This window comes from Vespa mandarinia, chromosome 3 (genome assembly GCF_050613455.1).
Source record: "Vespa mandarinia isolate Hongniang chromosome 3, ASM5061345v1, whole genome shotgun sequence".
NCBI classification, from domain to species: Eukaryota; Metazoa; Arthropoda; class Insecta; order Hymenoptera; family Vespidae; genus Vespa; species Vespa mandarinia.
This window is the reverse complement of record NC_140812.1, coordinates 2,683,440-2,701,410: the sequence shown is the minus strand read 5'-3', so window position 1 is coordinate 2,701,410 and position 17,971 is coordinate 2,683,440. Positions and strand designations below refer to the sequence as shown.

The following is a 17,971-nucleotide window of genomic DNA, read 5'->3' as shown; positions in this document are numbered from 1 at the left end:
AAAAAAGGGAGAAAGAGAAGGAAAAAAAAGAAAGAAAGAGAGAGAGAAAGAGAAAGAAAGAAGCGCAAGAAAATAGGAACTTTATAAAAGCGAAGAGAGCGAGTGTGTGCAAGGAGTGCGCACGTATCGCTTTGCGAACATCGTAAAGAAGGATGGCTTACAGCTGGGATAATCGCGTTAGTTTTATTGTGAGATTTCTGTATGGTTAGTACACGCCGCTGTTGCCCTTTCCGGAGAGCAGGAGCATGCGTGTGAAAAAAATCAGACTCTTTAGTATCCGTGCTTGTAACCACGTGGATACCACGTATAGACAGTCCAAATATGCACTTTTTATTTATTTTTGACTGATATATACATATATACTATATAACATTCACGAACTGATAATTTTTTTTTGTTTAACTTACGCTCAAAATTATGTTCGACTAACATTGAACTTCGACTATATGATAAAAAAACGAAGGAATGTTGGACCTGGTGTGTTTTTGAATTTGCATAAGAATAATAAGATAATATGTATATGTATTATTTCATCAAACCTGAACTTATATTTCTATTTTGTTACTAACATCGTTAAAAAACTACATTATATGGATGGTGTTGTGGAAATTTTTCGATCGTATTTTAATATGAAAAAGGAAAAGAAAATGAATTAAAGTATACCACAATGTCGTATCAATGTCCGCATTTCGTTCATGCCAGATCTAAATCGGTGCTAAACTTTGTTTTATGACATAATCATGCAACTTGGTCCTTGTTATCTCTATACATATAACATTCTATACCTTCTATTTATGAACGATGAACGTTCATTACGAACGAAAAATTGACTTAAAACATGAAATATTATAGATGAATAAAATTATATATTTTTTTTTTGTAAAACTATATACATACGTATCATTTTTTATAATTTTTATACACGATCTATATTTTTGAAAATCGAAGCATGCGTTTAATGACGCTCTACGATACTTTAAAACATACAAATTTGAAAAATTGCCAATGAAATAGTAAAAATGTGCTAAGAAACAAATTGGCACGATTTGATTGATTTGTTAACTAACTTGGCATATGTGTATATATATACATATACAATTTAACTTTATAAAATATTATATTTAAAAAATAAATATCTGATTTTATAATATCTATAATAATATAGATAATCATGTCATTTAGATATCGATAATAATGGTATACTTGAAAAACACGATTTTGAATGTATGGCATTAAAGATGACGCTGATCGAAGGAAAAGGAGAATTCAATTATAATAGATACCAAGAAAATCTTCATATAATGCTCTCTTTATGGGAAGAGATTGCAGAATTAGCAGATTTTAATAAGGTAAATAAATAATAAGCAAATACTAAACTAAAAGTCTGGATCCAATTAATATTCTCTTAACAATTTATTTTTAGGACGATATAGTGACAATAGAGGAATTCAAGGAAGCCGTTCAAAGAAGTTGCGTCGGTAAAGATTATCGAGATTTTCCACAAGCAATGAAAATGTTTATAGACAGTCATTTCAAGATAGTTGATTTAAATGGTACGTTTATGTGTATACGAGTAGTAACTATTTTTAACTTACTATTTGAATGTTTAAATGTTTTTTCTTTTAGACGATGGTGTCATTGCTGCTGATGAATTTCGATACAATTGCGTTACTAGAATAGCCGTGGATAACGTGAATATTCTCGATGAAGCTTATCAAAATCTTCTCAACGTAAGTTTCAATTTTACTTTTTATTTTTTTATTTTTTGTTAAATAATAAGCATTACTTAAAAATCATGTGTCAATAGGACGACGATAGAAGACGTGGCGGTTTAACTTTATCACGATATCAAGAGTTATATGCACAATTCTTGGGCAATCCTGATGACAACTGTCCAGCAGTGCATCTATTTGGTCCTTTACACGAATTGTGTTAACAAATTATTGAAAAATTATAGTAACCTTTTTGTGCGTGCACAAAAGACAACGTATTTAATTTAATTAAAATATGGGAAAAAATAATTATAACACATGATACAAACAGGAGAGAATTTATTCTTAATGTGTTAACAACACAATTCTCTCTCCGTTAGCTTTGGTACCCTTAACACGCTGTTTATTACGATGGATTAATTTGATGCCTATCCACTTTATTTAATGTATTGCAGATTGATCTCAAAACCATCAATGATATGCAATCTCTTAGAAGGGTTATACATTGTTAAGCGAATCCAAATATATTACTTCTCATATATTATCAGGCGATAAACATTTATATTGGATTTGCGATATCATTCACACATCGAATGTATACTTTACATAGAATATTGAATTTACATAAGATAATCAACAAGATATACAAATTTAAAAGTCAGAATAATACTCCGTCCTCTTTTGGAGCATTCATCTGGATGTAGTATATCCTAGTAATATTTTTAAATGTATCGACTAACAATTTCACCTATTGAGTTTGTAACATGTCTATTTACTGTTTGTAGTTAGTATAAAAGTTATATTTCATATAAAATTTATATACTTAACTTTGTGAAAAAAGTTACAAATTCTGAAGGAAAAAGCATCACAAACACCGTGTAATATACTCGTGTAAGATTAATTATTCATTCGTCAATTTTTCATTTACAACCAAACAATACTGCAATAAGTCATACTACGTATCGCAAAACAGAATATCTATAAAGTGAGTAATTAAATTTACTTACTAAAAAACGTACACGTTAATACCAATAATCACATTAATGAAATAGTACACATTACTTATTATCGATGAAAGCTATTATAGAAATTTAAAGTAGATCGGATATACTGTTTACAGTAAACAACTAACCTCGACTGTAAAAACACATAATAACATAATGATTTCAGACAAATCGTATACGTTATATAAGCGCAGTCATGGTATATCTCTTTCTAACCTTTTCTCCAATTATGTATTACAATCATGTTGCCTAAATTTGCTAAAAACTCATTTATTTACTATTAGAATAATAACTTAATTTACTCTTAACATTATATCCGATACAAAATACTTTTGCAAATTAAAAATACTACTATTTGTATAATCAATAATTCTTTCAGTTTGTAAAAGATCAAAAGAAACAAATGTGAGACAGATTTTCATATACTGATACCGATACAATACATTTATTAATACAATTAAATAAAAATATATGCGCCGATAATTTCATATCCTTTTAAAAGAACATATTTTCACGATTTTATTTATTTAAAAACTGCTTCATAATTAATTTTCCAATAATTTCAATTACGAACGGCAACATTCATTTGGACAAAATGATGTGGATATTATTTGAATATAATATAATAATTTAGATATTAACATAATATGTATTAATATTACTTGTATATATTAGAAAATATAATTATATGTACCAATAACTATCTATAGATCTAATTAATTAAAAATTTAAGCATATTCTGAATGATATAAGTAACATCAGTATCAGAATATATGATCAGCCTCACAATTTATAAGAAATGCAAATCCTACCATGCTCTAAATAAACAATAATAACAAAATTAATACAAATGCATGTAAATCATGTGTGCCCGATAATAAAGGACTAGATTCCTATAAAAATGGAACCTTTAAAAATAGGTCATTTACTAACTGAATTATGTAAGTATTAAATTTACCCTAATAGGAAGTTTACCTATAAGTTTAACAAAATAAAGAAATTATAAAATCTTGCAGAAAATAAATAATTTAAAGCCAAAAAAAAATCTAAATATGTAAATTTGAATTTCTTTCTTTTTTTAGAAATACGAAATGCCAATATAATAAATTGCAATAAATCATCAATTTCGATGCTACAAATAATCACTATTGACGTTCTTTGCTTGTATTCGCCGCATTTATAAGGCATAGCTTCCACGGAAAAGATAATATATATAAAAAAATTAGTATGTAAATCTAATTTAAAGACGAGACTTACACAAATGTCTTCCTACTTATTTAAGAAAGAATAACTCATTTTCTAACAAGAAAACAAACATTCTTGTTGCCTTACTTTTGTTTCAGTCTCTAGACATATAAAAATTGTATTAATTTGATTGACAACGATTTAACGCTAAAACGTCACATGATGGTTTATCGCATCGATGTCATTCACACTGGAGTAGGAAGTGGTTGGTTGTTGATAGATATCGTCTTGGAGAAGAGGAGAGTTGACATTGTGACACCTCTGATTCCTAGAATTATGTTTAGACCTGTTGGAGCAGTGGTGGATTGTCCTGGCCCCTCGGCGTGACATCACGCCTAAAATTATAAGATTAATATTATTAATGAACAACAAAAAATAAGTGTACATTATACTCTAACACATATAAATGTATTTCTAAAAACAAACCAACAACACAAAAATAAGATATAAAAACTTCGAATATTAAATTACTAAACCTATCCATAATAAAAATATTTTTGTAATTCCATTCTTATGTTTTCTATTTTGCTAACCAATCACAAGAGCTCTTTAATAATGAAACTGATCAATCAAATATAAATTGTAAATATATTTAACATGTAACATTAATATCGACAAAAACATAATTCTAATATAACAATAATTGACAAATACAACATTTCTTCCCACACTCATCAATGTGAAAACATCTGAATTTAACAAATAAAGATAGAATAATTCTATAAAACATTTGATCTTGTATATATAGCAGCAAGTATAAGATATTACGATATTTTAAAATAATTATTTCATTTAACTGCAAACAATATTCTGAGTGTCTAATTGTCTACATATATACAAATGATTAAAACTGCAATTGTATGCATATTACAGTTGTAATAATATCCTAAATATAAAAATAGAGAATTATGTTATTTGTTACAATAATATAAAAAAGTAAGTATAATTTATGAATATGATGATATGTACAATATAAAATACTGAATTAAATATGTGATAATAAATAGTATATATGACTAAAAAAACTATATATTATATTCTTGCAAAGAATACAATTCTTGATTTCATTTCTATCTTTATCTTGAATAAAAGCTCATTAACCAATATACCTAGAGAATAAAAATTAAAAATAAATGCAATAAAGCTAAAAAGAAGAATAAAAAAAATATTTAATTAAAATAATAATAAAAAAATGTAGTGTTAAGTGTTAGCATGAAAGATAGAGGAGAAAACAGTTCGAAAATGTTATAGACAATCACAAATATCTTTAGATACAAACAAATATAGTACAAACCAATAAAGTTTGTCATGATTACAATAATTTATCTTTTTACTTTTATTTAGAAATAATACTTTTATATTTGAATAATAGTACAAACTTTTAAGTAGATGTTTAATCTCCTGCATACCTATCTTTCATATTCAAGCACTCTGAAGGTAGGTGTAGTTGTGGTGGGTGTGGGAGGAGAATTGAGTTTGCTTACGCGATGATTTAAAGAGGTCTCTTGCACACTGTCCAAATTTCCCCGTATTGCTCTTTTGTGATTGGCCAGCTTCTCTTTATTCATGGGTGAGCCTAAAATGACCAGGAGCTATGATGCTAGCTCATTTTATTTTATATGTTATATAATGTACATTTATGAAATTAAAAAATATATTATGGAATAAAAACAGTACTTATTTATTTTGCAAATATTAAGTTTCCAAATATCAAATTAAAAAAAAAAAAAACTATTAACTGTACAATTAATATCCTTCTTTATATTATAAAAATTTAATTTTCTTATAATGTTATCATTATTATTAATATTATAATTGTCTTACCAATATAACTAAGTAACACTGGTAAGAATATTAAACCATGTGCAGCGCCAAACAAGACAATTCCCAGATACATCCTAAAGTAAAATACCTGCAAATATTTTTTTTGGTTATAAATAATGATTCCATGTTTAATTTATACCTACAATGATATGCTAAATGAAATACCTGGAATATTTGACTTTTAGCAAAACCAAGTACTATAATACCACCAAATTTGGTAAGTGTTATACCGCTAAATATAGAACTTCCCATATTTGTTAAAGCGTCAGCCACTCTATCAATTCGAGTTGTTTTAACAGATACGGAAAATGAATGCACTAAGTGACTACAAAATTCTACAGCTATTCCTACAGCCTGGAAAATGATAAACACTTTAATCGTTATTAAATACAAATATATAGATACTATATATAATTCAGCAATATTTCCATTTAATTTCAATATTTGCGAAATGCACATACCATTACGAGATTTACTAATGATACAGCATTTAATGTAATATGCCACCAATACATTAATCCTCCAATATTGACCACAATCATTGTAATTGTTATCAAAACGACCAAAGAAGAGAAAATATCTAAACCCATCAATAAGAATGTTACAACAAAAATGGCAAGTAAAGAAATACCAAGACTTTTCAATGTATCAGGCCACATAGTTAAATACTGCTCATAAAATACGTAGAAGATACTGTAGGGAAAAACTTCTACGCTTCTATTTTCTCCCAGACGTGTAAGATGTACATTAATCATATTTGTTATATTTGCTGAAACTAGTCGCGCTGCTCTCATTGACTCATAATAATCTGCAGATGTTTTCAAAATTGTATGATAAGCCATAAAATAGGATGCTCCTACTGCAGATAAACCAGAATTTGGGTCAGTAATATAATTTACACCATGCCCATAGGCAGCATGGCCACCCTTAGCACAAGTTTCATCTGGATTATCTTCTAAAAAGAATGATATATATTTTTGGAAATCCATTGGTACTGGTCTACCATATTCATTTTCACTTATATTGCATATAGAACAATGACTGGACATATCTGTAAATTTTTATGTTAATAAGAAGTTACGTTCTACTTGAAAACTATAAATAGAGTAATATAAAATATATAAAATTCTCTTTACCTGTATGTGGACAAAAAGAATTATTTGCATTGAAATATTTGCAGCAACCAGTTAACTGAGACCAATCAATATAATCATCTAGCCAAGATGAAGCAGGTTTTGCTATATATGTACTGCAGAAATAAATAAAATTTAATTTATTTATCCTTTTTATTGAAAATCAGTGTGTAATTTGTTACCTGTTTGATTGTTTGGATGCAGTAAATATCTGGGTAGATACTGAATCACTGTTACAATATTGACCACCACAAACTAAATTTTGTTGGCGTGTATCAGAGTAGTTCAAACCATCTTTAACAACAAAATACATCGGTGGTCCAATTGACAGATAATTATTCAAAAACTGTACGAAAAAAAAATTAATTATAATCATTTCATTTGTTAATTAAATAATTTTAGTATTTGACTTACTTTAAAGTATTTCAGTACATAACTATCTTCAGGCATAGAAAGTTCTTGATCTAAACCAATTTCAATATGTGGTACAACTGCAATGCTGGTACAAAGCCAACCAAAGAAAACCACCATTACAGATGTGCGTACCCATTTTTTTAATAATAAAGGAACATATGCTACTTTAAATATTTTATATAAAATTCCATCTACCACTTCTTCACCCGTGTCTTTCTTTGAACCATGGATGAAACAACATACATCAAGTCTATTGTTCTAAAACGAAAATATTAATGTAACATTACCTTTAATAAGAATTTTTAGGATATAATATAATACATACCATTTGTCTAAGTGTATCTAAAGCTAATAAACTGACAAAACATGTGACCTGCAAAATAAAGTCCACCAACAATGCCATACCAGCATAAAGAGCAAAAGCTTTCACAGCAGGCATATCAGACAATCCACCTATTAGTAAAATAAATGCCATATACATATATATTGATATTACATGATTGAAACTTTGTATATTTTCATGTTATAGATAAAATATATACAGCTAATGCATACCCAGGAAAAAGCAACAACTTTCTGATACACTTGTAAGTAACATACTAGGTCCAATTTGACCAAGTATACGACCTATATGTTCCGGAACTGTTTCATTTGGTCTTCGACTTTCTCTTTGATGTGTTTGTACCATAATAAAGATATTATCAACTCCAACGGCAAGTACAAGGAACGGAATTACTTCGATTATGATAAGTGTTGCCGGAATGCCTACAAATCCAAATAAACCAACAGAACAAATAACAGATGCTAAAACTATTAAGACACCTCCAAGACCAAGTGTAATTTTTGAATCAATCTGAAACAAATCAATGTTTGAAATAACATTGTATTTTATTAAAAATGTTTCAGATTATATATACTAAACATAATGCTTACCAAAAGGCGACTACAAGTTCTGATTTGACCAAGAGAGATTGCAATATATGCAAACATAATAATATAAGAAACAAGAATAGTCAGTATATCTGATTGAGATTCACGATTTAGTTCATCTTCAATCGATCTTTCAGAGGTATATGCTATGTCCATATAAGATGGTATCTTCGCTGATACGTTTTTCATAAGATCGATAAAACTATAGTAAACAATATCAAATATTTAATTATTGCTAATGATTATTTTATAATAAAGTATTTAGTGATATCACCTTTTCTCCCATTCTAAAGCTGGCAGTAATTTTGTTTTGTTATGGTAGTTGTTTACAAGAACAGTAAGAATAACAGCTGTAGCTTTTTCGTATGATGCATTATGCAAGTCTTGTCCTGACGAAAGGAAGCCACCTACAGCAATAGCAGGATCAATTGGCCCACCATACGGCGCAAGACAATCAGGATTGTATGCATTTCTGAAAATATATTATCAGAAATTTTAGAGATATTTTTAAAATATTTTCTTTTTAAATATAGTTATTTAAAGAATATATATATATATATATATATATATATATATATATATATAACTTACTGTGAACACATCACAAAATGATCTAAGTAATTTACAGTATAATTATCTTCAAGAGTTGATATATCAAACTTTTCTAAATCATTTTGCCAATAACCCCAAACACTTTGAATAGCACATTCTTCTACTGTTGGTTGATCAGTAAAAGCATTTCTTAACGGTGCAAAACATATATCACTTAAAGTATAATTACTAGGAGTCAAAATTTTCTTAATTTTTTCTTGCAGTTCATAAACATATTTGAAAACATTTTTATTAAATATGGGTCCAAATGTTATAGGACCATTAGAAGTATTATGTACGATCTGAAAAATTTAAGATATTAAAATATAGTATTATATTATAAAATATAGTAAAATATAGTATTATATTATAAAATATAGTAAAATATAGTATTATATTAAATATAGTATTATATTAAATTATTTAACAATATTGAGTAGATATATGATATAAATATTGTTCTAATATTGTAATTTTTACTCACATTAGGTAAACCCAAAGTACTTATAATAATTTGTTCAGTTCTATAAAATGGTTCAAAATGTTCATCAAAATATTCTCTCTCAATACGTGAGCGCGAATATGGTGATGCCCATAATTCTACTGGATCTGTAGTAACATTCATATACTTTATTCCATGTCCTAAACCAACAATAAAAAGAAATCCAAGAAAAAGTATTAACCATGGACGTGATGCACAAACTAGAATAAAAAAAAGTATTTGTATTAAAACAAAGGCAATAATCATGTAGTCATAAGTCAAGTTTAAGTCACCACGTTCATTTACCTGTACCCCACCAACAGAAAAATTCTTGTAATAATTTATCAGTGCCTGCACCTAATCTTTCAATAAAAGTAGATTGTGTATCTTCAAAGCCAGTAGGTAATTCATCAGCTGATATAACACCTGTAAAAATGAATGTATGAACTCTAATGATTCCTGATTACATAAATATGTGAGAACAAATTTTGTATGCACATAAAATGACAATTAAACATTAAGCATAAACAAAAGCAATATTATATCATCTCTTTAATGTTAGCACTTATTTAGCTGCAAAAATAATTTTCATGATAGTATAAGAAACAACAATTTTAGAATATCATAAAAATGATCCAAATATAAATTATTAAATGCATAGAATTATAAAAAAGAGAAATAAATAACGTAGATTTAATTATAGCAAGTAATATATATATATATATATATAAATTAGAACAATATTATGATATTTGCATATAATAGTAATAGCACATTTTCTACAATTATAATAATAAATAATAAAAATTATATAAAAGTGATTACTTAAAAAGAAATTTTACTACGTCAATAGAAGAAAAGAAAATTAGAACACTTTAATGTAAATACTTATTTAAACAATATTATTAATGCAGTAAATGTAATAATTAAAATAAACTATCTTTTTGAGCATAACGTTTTTCTTTGTAGTTTTTATAGTTTTTGTAGTTTTTATTTAATCTTATCTGCTTAATAGATATATATTATTTGTATTAGAATTATTTATGATTAATGAAAAAAAAACTAATAAAAGAAATCACACACACAAAGCAGAAAGCGTGAAAAACAAAACTAACAAAGCAAAAACGAATAAATACAAAGAAGAAATACAAGAAGCATATTATCCAGAAAGATTTAGAATTGAGAAAACCTACTGGAACGTTTAGATTGTAGTGGACTGTCTTCCTGATCAGCTGCAAGGGCAATACGAGCACCATCTCCTGGGTGGTGTAAACCAGCTGCCAGGCGCCTACCAACCTGTCTTCCTACCTCCTCCCCTCGTGCAACTATATATACGCACACACCATACATACACAACTAATCAGAAAGTATTTTATTCCAAAAGTACTTTCATATATTTTGCATGTAATGTAACAAATATTAGTACATTCATACCTATTATATGAAATATGTTGTTATTTCTATACAGATTCAAAAGATATACTGCATATCATTTCACACTCAATATTATATAAAACAATAAATCTTAATATTACTCAAATTAAGTACACTAAATACTTAACCTTTACACACACACACACACACGCACGCACGCACACACGCACGCACGCACACACGCACACACGCACACACAGTCATATTACTTCTGAATAATCTTGAAATAAAATATCAGAAACACTGAATATATATTATTTAAAATTTTGTATATATTATGTAAAAAATTGAAAATAATGATAGATTAAACCACAACCAAAATATATAGAGTTATGTAGATTATAAAACAACAGTAAACACTCAATAACCAAAAAAAGATAACCAATAGTATTAATTTACAAGTTTTCTTCATGAAAAATAAAAACTTGTTTATTAGAGTCCTATGTGTCAGTAAAATTTAGTAATATTAATGCAAGTTAAATTAAATTAGTCACTATAGAATCAAACAAATGAATGTGTAAATGTATATAAAAAATATAAGCAAAATATATATCATAAAAATATGGCATAAACAAAATAAAAAATGCATAGCATTTTATAATCACACTATGTGTATTAAGATAAAAATTTGCAATGTTCCTTTTAAATATTTGTTTTAATATTAAATTACTATTGCTTCTTACCAATTTTTTGTCGATTGCTGAAACAAACTTCCAATAAAACAAAAATAGCTGATCCACAAATGAATATAATTATCATTGTAACTTCATATCCATCATAACCAAAAAGACTGAATGGCCTTAGAGGTAATGGAACTGGTTGTGGAACTGGACAGCTATCTTCACAATCTACACAACTACATGCTGGAGTATGCTCCTTATAAATAAACAAACAAAATAGAATATTTGGAGATGTTCTAATTAACATACTTAATATAATATATATTTTACAATATACATTAGTAAATGTAAAATCATCAAAATGTGACCAATATTTTACTTACATTCAATGATTTGTTACATGGAGTAATTTCTGGATTCATTGGTTTAAATGGGCCAATAGGATTATCTGTATCAATATATGTAATTTGAAAGGGAACGAAACTATTTGTTGAAGCATCACCCATGTAGTGAAACCATTTTGCTGGAGAACATCGGCTTGAGCCCCATTCCCCACACATAATATCCAAAGCAAGTTGACCTGTGCTTGGAACTGATACTTTATTACAAGATTTATAGGTTCCATCTAGATACTTGTTAGATATATATACATCTATTTTGTTTACATATTCAATACCTGGAAATCAATAAAAATAACAGATGTGACACATATAGTTAAATAAGATTGAATTTTTCCCAATTATAAGATATATTACATAATTATATTTCTTTCATTGAATAATAATATAAGCAAACAAGAAATATAATTACCATTATCTTTTAATGTTTCTGTAACATTTATAAAACTGCTTTGATGAGGGCTACAAGTAAATTCACAAAAATGTTTGGATAAGTTATCTAAACAGCTAGGACAGCGTTTCAAAAAGTTTGCTGCAAGTTTTATATTCTGTTTTAATGTTTGTAATTGTTTTATGTCACAACAAGTATTTGTTTCCTTGTTTATATCAGTTATTAAATGTGGACACTGCTCAGCAAGCAGTTTTTGTCCTTCCTTATCTAACGGTTTAGCAGGACCAGTGTAATGGCAGTTCTTGATATGTGTATAAATATCTTTATAACATTCCCCATACCAGATACAATGATCAGTATCTGCACTGTTTACCTGTTTACAAGTAAAGAGATATCAATAATTGTTAAAATATATTCTTGTTATTACTATATATAACATAATGTTATATTATATATAACATTAGTTCTTATTTCTATAGAAAAATTAACAAAAGACTTTTATGAATAACATTTTTTAATTATGTAATAGTTGGTGGTTTAGATCAAGCCTGTTAAAATGTTCGAAGTGTCACACGAATGCTTTCTATACTTTAATTCTGCTCATGTTTCACATTTGTCAACAGTGCTTGGTGTCAAAGCTTTTAATCAATAATCAATAATCGGATAGAACTTTCGTTACAATGTTATATTCCATATAATTTTATACAAAAATTTTAAAGAACAAATTTTATGTATAGAAAGAAAAAGGTATTAATATTAATTGTATAACTTTTTAAAAATAAATACTCAATAAATCTATAAAAAACAAATAGAGAATTTCTTACAAAGACATTTGAAATTTGAGCATTTCTTAACTACAAATATGGTTCCGTGAATAAAATACTGAGTCAACTAGATAAGACACATTCCTTAGTTATTAGTACCACTTTTATTGGAATAGCATTTATAATCACATATTATTAAACTCTTAGTCATTAAGGCGATAACATTAAAACGATGTAACTTCGCAGATATTCATATTATATTTTTGTATGAAGGATCGACAATGTATTAAAATAAAACGAAAATATGTATTATAGCCGTTTAGCTTGGAAAACATCACGTCAATAGCTATTCTGGTCAGAAGAAAGTCTGCACATCTCACAAATATTATTTTATTTTATTATTCTGTATGGAAAAAATTATTTTCGCATGAAAGATGCAGTTATGCCTAAATATAAAAAAGATGTATATATAAATAATTACTTCTTTATAAAATTACATGATTACATGTTGTAATAGAGCAATAAGTTAGATTTATCTTATCGTATTTAATAGGCATATTAAGCTTTGACCTCAGCTCAATAGAAGTCTCGACGCCTCGAAACATTGTTCTTTAACGGATCAAGAAAACATGGCATAATTAAATCGAATAAACCCCTACTAACGATCGAAAGTCATCAATAGGCTTTCTCAAACATCGGGTGAGATGACGTCACGGACAACACATACTATTCAAAAAGAACTGTGATTGGGTGTGGTATATATACATTCGTACGCATACATAAGACGATTGTTATTATATACACAAACATCACAATACTTCGGCCTTAAATGCGACATGAAAATAATATTTCGTTGTACTTACAACGCACGTGAACCAGGACAAGGATATCAGAATAAAAAAAATAGATCCAAGTGTAATCGATGACAAAGGCCTGCCTGTCAAATGATGACCTCGAAGTTTTACATATAAAGTCCGATTCGTCATCATAGCTCTATCAAATTTTGTTATTGACCAAGAGAAAATCTACGCTTCACGTTCGAACGATGTAACGAACGCGGCGTTTTTCACCTTTTTTTATATCGACACTAGAATCTCACGAGTCATGTGCGTTGCGATTAATTTACAACCTATTACAATCTGCACGATGTTTCTCGTCGATGGCAACGATCACTTCTCGAAAATCTCTCGACACTGTTCGATACACTGCTTGTCACACGTCAAGATTAAACTGAAATACGCCATTCGTTGCGTTTCTCTGATGCACGAAGTCTGATTCAGTCGACTTCGGTTATCTTCGGAAAGCTTCGATTGATACTTACCAGCCATTGGTTAATATGTGCATATAAATAAGAGCGCGATTTTTTGTATATTTAAAAATCAAATTACATTCAATCAGATTGAATTATTTGTCTTTAAATTTATACAAATTCTTGATCGAAATAATCATTCGCCTCTTTGGTATTTTCAAAATTTAATATAAAATTTTACATTTTTTATATTTTAAGCATGTATATATAAATTCTTAGTTTGTAAAGGAAGTAAAATTCTATGCTATATTATTGAATCTGATGTACATTTGCTTTATAATTTCTATAATAGGTTAATGATTATTAATTACATGACTATATGTTGTCTAATGTACTGTGGATTACATAACCTAATAACAGATTATTTCCTAAACACAGGAGTTTCCATGTTTCATAAAAAGAAAACAAATACTTTTTTTCTACCCAAAAGAAGATGAAATGATCTAAACAATTATTTTTAAATAATTTACTTTTTATAAATCTTATTAAATTTCCAATAGTTCATACAATAACAAATAACTAAATTATCTACGTTTAAAATATAAAGTTCTGTATCCTTTACTTTCAGAATAATCTTTAATTCAAAAGACTATTTACAAGAACCAAAAGAGAAATAGAAGAAAGAAATTTTTTCTTTCTTTTGTTTTTTTATTTCATTTTTATATATATACAAGTCTTTCTTATTTCCATAGTCGGAGACCTGTATTATTTTATCTGCCAACGGGATTGGTGAAAATCGTGTTTACATACGACATAGATTCAGTAGTGCCAACGTCGAAACGCCAAAAATCTTTGGTTTCCCCAGTTATCTATAATACTCTTCACAAAAATATAAAGGTTATTATTCTCAGCAACCTGACAAATAAAGCATATGAACATAAATGTAAGGTAACAATGCATTCGCTGCAATAAGTAAACAACTGAACGATTTTTTGCTGATTTTAAATTGTCATAGTGATGACTTAACAAAATCAATCTCAGGAATAGTTAGTACACAAAGTCTACTAGGCCTAAAGATATATTTTACTGTATAAAGACTTTTCCCGATTGACGTCAATCAGAAAAAGTCTAAAGTATCAAGTGCAAGGACTTCTTACTACTTATTGACAACACAGGCATCACATCATAAACAAAAGAGGGTTATGTTTTTTAATTAACATCGATGTCAACATATCCTTAATACATATGTATAAAATGCTAATTAGATCTACGGAAATGATTAGATCTACAAAGAAAGAATATTATTAAGTTAGATATAAGTTTAAAAAGATAGTAAAGTTAGATATTTTACATCACTGATGTTTGTATTGATGATTTATTATTAATGCATTATTTTATAACTTGAATCTATAGATCGACGATAATATCTTCAAGACATAAAATCTATAAGAAGACAGGAAGACAGTTAACCTCTAGACCTCAATTTCCAAGATGAAATCCGATTCATAATACCACAAATTACTGACAATTCCCAGATTTAATAAAACCATTTTAGCCGTCTGTGTGTAGAGTGGCATATCATATATCACACATAAATAAAAGGATCCCCAGTAGCATAAGTGTTTCTTCGACTATCACCAAAAAAATTATTGATTAAAAAGGCAAAATTTACATATTTAATAGAAACTGGAAATTCCACATCCGTCAGATAGTCCATGGACTTGTTACACATAGTCCTTAAAAAAATATCAGGAGTTTAGTGCCTTCGGGAAACTATAGAACATTAAATACTGTAAAGAAACCAAATCACTACTCATTATCACATATCCAAGATTTCGTGAAAATATCTTTTTGTCTATTGATTCGGAAAAAATGCTATGACATTCCGATGACAAGCTACTTAAAATAACCATTATTATTCTGTTTATCCTATTCAAATTTTTGGCAAATGTTATTTAGACTAAAGAACGAATAATAAATTTCTCATGAATTTTATTTTCCAATTCTTCGGTTATTTATATACTATGTACATAATGCTATTTGGATGATGTTTTATGATTAGTAACATCGGGACATAAAAATATGGCCTTTATAATGTCATTTTCGAAAAAGCTTCAGTGCAAACTAGTAAAGTAAAAATAATCAGGAGCTATCAACAACTACTGGTGAACTACGAAATAATCAAATATAATAGAAACTTCATAGAAAGGAGATAACTTATTATAAAGATAGATCATTGACCTTAGTCTTTTACCAGAGGTCGGCAAAGATATTATTAAGACAAATTAAACAGTTAAATTTTATTGGTCAATTCGCCACCGAAATTGTTCGTGTAAGTGGCAAAGAAAATGCGATAGCCGACAACACTATCGTGCATAGCTACTATAGACTTTCCAGTCATTATTAGCACTGAAAAGTTAGCGGAGGAATAGCGATAAGACATACTTAATGAAAAAAACTCTCAAATTCAGACTATTCATTTTCACCGACTGAGTGAAATGTTCATTGTAGATATTTTAAATTCGTACGTGCGTTAAAGAAACTATCAAATTTAAAATTCTGAAACTATTACGTGAAAGAATTTTTTATTATATCCATATTAAAGCTAACTTTTTCGTTACTATTGACAAGATATCTGCACTAATACTCATGCAACGCAATGAACGGGATATTTTGCTTCATTATTAATGTTTTTTGGTGATGTAAACGAGATATTTGATATCAATAAATCTGGTATGCGATGCTATGAACAAACATATTTTATGTCTATCCGTCAATATTTACAATATCACTTATTCGACACTTTGAGCGAAACTTTCTACATCTGATCTGATTTTTAACTAAAGTTATCATACAGAATTCCATGCGTATAGTAATCATGGCTCGACGAGTAAAAAATCGGATCATAAGTAATAGCAGAGATAGTAATGCTGAATTTGTGTGAGTGATGCTGACATTCCATTGCCAAAGAGACAGAGTAAACTTTTCGATACCAAGGCTATGGATGTATCCGTAGCTACTTATTTTCGATCACTTATTCTAAATTACACAGGCAATCGTAATGGAATGCAAAGAAAATTGGTCATTAGTAGTTCTTATTTTTTTTCTTTGAATCACAAAGTTGTAAATTGTATTGGAAGAACAACGCGTCATTAGATAGGACAAAAATTTGTTTGGTCGGCTAAGAATAAATAAGCAAATACAGCTAAAGAAAAAACTTATTTGTCATGTACAGAATTGCAATTCTTAATAAAAGATTTAACCAAGTATAGTTAAATGAACAAGAGTTTATTATAATGAACAGAAGCAGTACTTTTATTAATAGAAATTATGATAGGCAAACTACGAATTATTATGTCATTTTCCTAACTTTTCCAAAAAACTATTTTAGTAACTAAATTGAAAATTCATCCGTTAGAGATTTTAATAGCCTCAAGGACATAGCCATATATTCAATGTCCAATTGTATGATTAAACATTAAAAATTTACATATCTACTTCAAAGAGATAATCGGATTGTTCGAATAGAAGTACCTGTTTTTCTAACATACTTATTTTATCTAAAAATCAATTGAAGTGTATCGGACAAATTTTTTGAAAACCAAACCATTAATCAATTGAATTTTCGCATAAGATCTACGTAAATGAATACAAAAAATTCTTATAAATTATAATACATTGTTCATCATTCTAAAAAAAAACTTTGTTTAAAAAGATTTATCATAAGCTATCCACGGTTTTATTAAAGATAATTTAGTTGCAATCCTTGTATAATTCTAGG

At 27.9% G+C, this 17,971-nt stretch overlaps 2 protein-coding genes across 13 annotated transcripts; one reads left to right on the top strand and one right to left on the bottom strand.

Annotated features, from left to right (window-relative positions):
* Nucleotides 1-35: 35 nt before the first annotated feature.
* Scp1 (Sarcoplasmic calcium-binding protein 1) lies at nucleotides 36-2,934 on the top strand. Of its 8 annotated transcripts, none has more exons than XM_085656127.1 (5): nucleotides 36-176; nucleotides 1,239-1,349; nucleotides 1,424-1,553; nucleotides 1,627-1,730; nucleotides 1,808-2,934. In XM_085656127.1, exons 1-5 carry the CDS (start codon nucleotides 153-155, stop codon nucleotides 1,934-1,936), a joined length of 498 nt encoding a protein of 165 aa, XP_085512253.1. In that variant the 5' UTR covers nucleotides 36-152; the 3' UTR covers nucleotides 1,937-2,934. The 8 variants fall into 8 exon arrangements, with proteins under 8 accessions (XP_085512253.1, XP_035738343.1, XP_085512252.1 ...); XM_035882450.2 differs by having other exon boundaries at nucleotides 37-176; nucleotides 1,183-1,349; XM_085656126.1 differs by having other exon boundaries at nucleotides 52-188.
* Npc1a (Niemann-Pick type C-1a) lies at nucleotides 1,732-14,209 on the bottom strand. 5 transcript variants are annotated; one of them, XM_035882412.2, is made up of 20 exons: nucleotides 13,805-14,209; nucleotides 12,199-12,550; nucleotides 11,772-12,064; nucleotides 11,452-11,644; nucleotides 10,528-10,659; nucleotides 9,641-9,760; nucleotides 9,338-9,555; nucleotides 8,854-9,155; nucleotides 8,537-8,734; nucleotides 8,266-8,464; nucleotides 7,888-8,185; nucleotides 7,658-7,785; nucleotides 7,333-7,590; nucleotides 7,101-7,264; nucleotides 6,922-7,034; nucleotides 6,247-6,836; nucleotides 5,951-6,139; nucleotides 5,786-5,873; nucleotides 5,446-5,537; nucleotides 4,154-4,296 (listed from the first exon to the last, which is right to left on the bottom strand). In XM_035882412.2, exons 1-20 carry the CDS (start codon nucleotides 13,928-13,930, stop codon nucleotides 4,291-4,293), a joined length of 4,059 nt encoding a protein of 1,352 aa, XP_035738305.2. In that variant the 5' UTR covers nucleotides 13,931-14,209; the 3' UTR covers nucleotides 4,154-4,290. The 5 variants fall into 5 exon arrangements, with proteins under 5 accessions (XP_035738303.2, XP_035738307.2, XP_035738305.2 ...); XM_035882411.2 differs by having other exon boundaries at nucleotides 4,158-4,296; nucleotides 5,371-5,537; XM_035882410.2 differs by lacking the exon at nucleotides 5,446-5,537 and having other exon boundaries at nucleotides 1,732-4,296.
* Nucleotides 14,210-17,971: the final 3,762 nt, after the last annotated feature.